We start from the raw sequence: 6,209 nt of genomic DNA, 5'->3' as shown, positions 1-6,209 counted from the left end.
CACATTTTCCTCTCCTGCAGTTCACAGCGAGTTGAAGCTAACTAATTGGCCCCAAAGCGTGTGTTTGCCCATGAACCATCTGAACAAGGTAGCACATTGGACATCCTTTGGGACTGGGTTGGGAGTAATGGTTTTCCTGGAGTTCCTGAGGCTGGACGCCTGCCTTAGGCATTTGTAAACTTGTGTGAGAAGTGCCATAAATTTGCAGTTCTATGGAAGAAAACAGTTACCTCACGTGTTTCCCAAAAGAGCAACTCTGGGAAGAGAGGCGGCTTGAGAGGAATTTCTCTCTCAGAGTGCAGGGATAAGGTTCCTTCACAAAGTTTTGAGGAACTGAATTAAGAAATTTGTCTTTTTCATGAACGTCTCCTCTAATTCAATCTAGATTTCGTTGTTTCTGTCTAAATTAGTGTTTCAGGGAAGGAACTGTGTGATGTAGGGCCACAAGCAGAGTCCATTTTCTGCATAAACTCTCTACATCCCATCACCTCTTGTGATAAAAACATTGACAAATCTCAGTGAAGTATAGTTTGCATGTTTTATTCAAGCTTCATATGATTCACCCTCTAAGTAAATTGAAGTTGAAGATATGAAAATATTTACTCTATTGGAAGTCATCTCATTCTTCATAAGCAAAGAGGTAAGTTATTCAGACTGTCTGAGATCATTTCTTCACATTGCCTTGTCAAGACCGATCTGATGGAGGCACCTGGGTGGCTCAGTGGGTTAAGCCTCTGCCTTTGGCTCAGGTCATGATCTCAGGGTCCTGGGATCGAGGCCCGCATCGGGCTCTCTGCTCAGCGGGGATCCTGCTTCCCCTTCTCTCTCTGCCTGCCTCTCTGCCTGCTTGTGATTTCTCTCTCTCTGTCAAATAAATAAATAAATCCTTAAAAAAAAAGACCGATCTGATGGAATCTATACTCAGAGTGTCTTCTAACAAATGATGAAGTACCTGGACACTATTACCACCCATGAGGGGTTGAGGTGGTCCAGGATTCCCAAGCCTATCCTGGCCTCAGAGCAAGGCTTTCCTACTTTGAAATCATCTCTGCTTAATGTAGGGGTTGGGTAGAGCAAGAAACCAGCATGGCATTGAGGCCATCTTGGGAGAAGTTTCTATCTTGGGGATTCCCCTGATTTGAAAAGTTTTAGGTCAGTGGTGATGCTTCTGGGGTGGAGTACAAGATAAGAGTGCACTTTCTATGCACTTGGGTTTTTAAGACCTTTTAATCCCCTGCTTATGACTCACAACTGCAACTTCTATCTGGTTTTGGAGTGAGGAATTGTGTGGTGTGTCGGGAAGAAAGCGGAACTCTCCAGTGAAAACTTGGGTCACATGACCCTCTCCAGTATTTTTGCTCACTCCCTTCTTTTGTATGTCTTTTCTATCTTCTCCCCTAACCCTTCTCTTCCTGGTGTCTCCTCACTCTCACTCTCCTCTCCCCTGCTCTGATTATATGCTGTCTTTGTCTCGTCTTCCTCTTCACCATTATTCATTTGGGTATCTAGTTTTCCCTATTCCTCACCATGCAGTTTACAGAAACTGATTTTTACAGAACTGGAAGTTAAGGTATTAGATGGCATCCTTCTCTGATCTTTCAGGATTTGCCTCCTCTTGAATGCAATTTGCATGATGATAGGGATTTGATGTTTTATATGCTGTAGAGGGTGAATGCTAGAGAGAGAAAATGCTAACTATTAGCATCCCATTCCTGTTTTAGCCTGACTGTGCTGTACTCACAGAAACTTTCTGGATCACAGGTAAAACTCTGTATACAGATTTTTCTATACACAAAGCAATGGGCCACACCTAACTTGCAAGAAAATGTGAAGGTCAAAAGAACTAATAAAAGAGGAATATTGTTTCAATGATGTTTGAGGATTACAGAACAAGAAATATATATAGTCTAGGATTGCCTAATTCAATTGTGTGTATAATATATATATGTATATATTAAATATACATATATTAAACATATGTATGTATTTAATAAAGCACATATTATTAGAAGAGATAAAGGCAGAAGCCTCTTGACCTGGGAAAACCAACAGATGGCTATTGGTACCAATATAATTTGAAATGTAAAATTTCAACAGGTTAAAAGTATAAATTAATATTAAGGAAAGGAAGAAGCATGCTCTATTACTGTGATGTCCCCAAAATCCGAGAGATAAAGCAGTCTGGGAGTATGAAGAAATGGTGATTCAATTCAGTGATAGCCCTATGGATGGTGGTGTTGGTCTCATATAATGTGCATATCTTATAAATGCTACTTTCTTGTCTTAATGCCCCAAATCTTCTTTTTGCTTATTTCAAATAAAACAAGAAATAGCTACATCACTTGGCTTTTATGATTGTCCATTATCTGCCCCTAAATCTCCCTATTACAACCTTTTAATTTAGCAAGAGTACTTTTCTATGGAGATCATCTCTATGTTAACCTGAAACTATGCATGTTTCTCCTTCTATGATATTTTAATGATTCTCTCACCTAATTGTTCCTCTCTTCACAAGCCCTCCCTCTCTTCAGTTCCAACACATTTTAGGAATCAAATGTTTCTTTTTCTATAAGATTTTATTTAATGATTGATTGATTCATTCATTCTTTTGATAGAAAGAGAGAGAAAAAGAGAGAGAGAGAATGAATGAGTGGGGGAAAGGGCAGGGAGAGAATATCCAAGCAGACTTCTGCTGAGCATGGAGCCTGAGAGGTGGGGTGAGGTCTTGATCCCAAGACCTATGAGGTCAGGACCTGAGCCAAAACTAAGAGTCAGAACTTAACTGACTGAGTCACCCAGATGCCCCAGGAATCTAATGTTTTAAAACAAAACAATCTAATTTCTTTTCTTTTCTTTTTTTTAAAATTTCTTTTCAGCATAATAGTGTTCATTGTTTTTTCACCACACCCAGTGCTCCATGCAACACGTGCCCTCACTAATACCCACCACCTTTTTCCCCCAACCTCCCACCCCCCGCCCCTTCTAGATCCTCAGGTTGTTTTTCAGAGTCCATAGTCTCTCATGGTTCACCTCCCCTTCCAATTTCCCTCAACTCCCTTCTCCTCTCCATCTCTCTTTCTAATGCTGTCAGAGACCATTGGAACTGTCGATCACAGCCTATAGTTATAACTTCTCTAGTTTATCATACAGCACTAGTATTATTTTAGCTAGATGACAAATGAATTTTAAGTTTTATTTAGATATGTAATTTTATTAGGGTAAATGGGAAATTTATATTCTACTTAGGGAAATTGAGAATAAACTTGTGGCATACTTGAATTTCAGAGAACTGTGCTGGAAACTCCAGTTTACATATTTAAGGCCAATGCTTCACTTCTTTATCATTTCTGAAACTTCACTGACTAGCCAATAGATAATTAAGTGACCTTTGTTCCTTTGGAATCAAAATTCACTTGGTATTATCACATATAGTTTTATGTAATTCTTATGTAATTAATGATCTTATCTAAAGGTGTGTTATCATTCTGACTTGGTTGTCAAGAGGTTGAGGAAATATTTATATGACCCTTTACATAGATTGATGATATGAGTATGTATTTAGCATATATTGGTAGCTGATTTGTTTTGTTATTAATTCACTGAAGGATTGTTGATTTATCAGAATGAGTTTCTTAAAACTCATACTAAAATAAATTCTATGTTATTTGACATCAATATTAAAATGTACAGAAGTATTGCATACAGAATAAAAATAAATTGTACTAATTTCCTAAATTAAAGTAATAGAAGGTAAAATTATGGCTGCCGTGAAGCTGAATTAGGAAGTAATTTCTTCTTAAATCATAATCCAAACAAGATACTCAAGCGGTCAGGAATAATAAATGCAAACTTGTGTCCATATCAAGAAATGTGTATTTTAAGAGGGAGTCTCCAAGTGTATATGTTTTAAAACTATAAGGGATAATCTTTTTCAGTAATTGAGCTGCATATACATTGTAGGCACATAATACACATATGTATATACTTAATAAAATATCTATTAGGGTGTCTAATTGCAAATGAAGAAAAAGCTTCAAGACCTTAATTGATCTGATCAAGATCATACAGCAAAGTCGTTAGTTCTCAGAACTTAGCAGAGCTAACAATTACGTGAGAGCTTTGTTACCCCTGAAAATTTCAGTCCACATCTCAGTTAAAGCTCATGGTTAAAGCACAGATATCAGCATTAAAAAAAAACAAAAACAAAAACAAAATCAAAACAAAACAAAAAACAGGGGCGCCTGTGTGGCTCAGTGGGTCAAGCCTCTGCCTTCAGCCCAGGTCATGATCTCAGGGTCCTGGGATTGAGCCCCGCGTTGGGCTCTATGCTCAGTGGAGACCCCACTTCCCCCTCTCTCTCTGCCTCCTCTCTGCCTGCTTGTGATCTCTCTGTCAAATAAACAAATAAAATCTTAAAAAAATAAAAAAAACAAAAATAAAAAAACAAAAACAAAAGCAAAAACAAAAAACTAAGTTTCTCACGTGATTTCAATTTAGGAAAACTGAAAGCCATTGGTTTATGTGTTGATGTAATTAGAACTGTAAAAGTGCAATTCTGAGTCCAATTTCATGACTATTGCCAGGTCACTATTTTCACAATTTTCTCTGCAGATGAACAATTTCTGCCTTCACTGTAACCATGGAGTTGAATAACAGTGTGAGTGAGTTCATTCTGTTTGGGTTAACCCAGAATGTTCTGAAGGAGAAAGTCGTGTTTGTAGTCTTCTTGTTTCTATACCTGGCAACTCTGATGGCAAATCTACTGATTATGATGACCATAAGATACAGCCGGACACTTGGGAGCCCCATGTACTTCTTTCTTTTCTACTTATCCTTTGCTGATACCTGCTTCTCAACAACCACTGCTCCTAGGTTGATAGTAGACACTGTATCTGAGAAGAAAGTCATCTCCTATAATGAATGCATGACCCAGGTTTTTGCATTTCACTTCTTTGGATGCATGGAGATCTTGGTGCTCATCCTCATGTCCTTAGATCGCTATGTGGCCATTTGTAAGCCCCTGCGGTACACAACTATAATGAGCCACCGTGTCTGTGGTACAATGGTGAATCTGGCCTGGGTGGTAGCTTGTATTCATTCCTCTGCACAGATTTTCTTGGCTTTGAAACTACCATTCTGTGGACCCAATGTTATCGATAATTATTTCTGTGATATGACACCTTTGTTGAAACTTGCATGCATGGACACTTACACAATCAATTTACTCATAGTTTTTAACAGTGGGGCTATCTGCATGGTAAGTTTCATAGTCCTGCTTACCTCTTATATTTTTATCTTACATTCTCTGAATAACCAGAGTGCAGAAGGAAGAAAGAAAGCCCTCTCCACCTGCACATCCCACATTATCGTGGTCATCTTATTCTTTGTCCCATGTATATTCACATATACTCGTCCTGTAACTACATTTCCAGTGGACAAGATGGTGGCTGTGTTCTACACTATTGGTACACCCATGCTCAACCCTCTGATTTACACTCTGAGAAATGGAGAAGTGAAAAATGCCATGAGGAAGTTATGGTGCAACAAACTCTGACTTGAAATGGGTAAAATACAAAAAAAAAAAAACAAAACAGAGGACTTCAATTTCTATTTCTGTAACAACTTAAATAAAATTGGACTGATCGAAAAGAAAAAAAATGTTTTCACCCCAGTATGGACAACTGAATCTTCTCCCAGTAGGATGTATGTAGATACAGGCATAATGACCCCAGAGCACAGACCCATTTCATTTAGAGTCAGCATCATACACTGCCACACTATTAAATACAGTAGTATCTGTGAGAGATACACCCACTTCACTCTTCTGCTGGCTGCACAGCTGATTGTGAGCCAGCCCTTGTTGCATCTATCACTTTAGCTCCCTCCTTTGTATGTTATCCTGGGTTGTGTTTCTCTTTTCCATGGTTCTAAGCTGGGTTGAAAGACTGGTCCCTAATTTTGACTGGCCTATTTTGTTGGAAAATCAGTTTTGACACTACTAAATCTGGATCTTATCTTTTCTGGCTCAATGATGAATATCCCCAAGTCAGTACAAGAAGTTGATAATCCCACAGGACCATAAATATCAACTAATTAAGCCTCTATTTGGTGGTTATCTTCCCTTTGTAACATCTGTAAAATTGGCCTTTTCTTTTTCTTGTCTCTTGAGCATGTTCAAGGATATAACTCATGACCTTCTATTCAAATAC

General features: G+C 38.3%; 1 protein-coding gene across 1 annotated transcript; it reads left to right on the top strand.

The window, feature by feature from the left end:
* Nucleotides 1-4,639: 4,639 nt before the first annotated feature.
* On the top strand, nt 4,640-5,554 carry LOC123949646 (olfactory receptor 4C11-like). The gene has a single exon (XM_046017203.1). It carries the CDS (start codon nt 4,640-4,642, stop codon nt 5,552-5,554), a length of 915 nt encoding a protein of 304 aa, XP_045873159.1.
* Nucleotides 5,555-6,209: the final 655 nt, after the last annotated feature.

Source organism: Meles meles, chromosome 8, assembly GCF_922984935.1.
Source record: "Meles meles chromosome 8, mMelMel3.1 paternal haplotype, whole genome shotgun sequence".
Lineage (NCBI taxonomy): Eukaryota > Metazoa > Chordata > Mammalia > Carnivora > Mustelidae > Meles > Meles meles.
The sequence above is the reverse complement of the archived record's forward strand: the minus strand, read 5'-3'. Positions and strand labels throughout refer to the sequence as shown.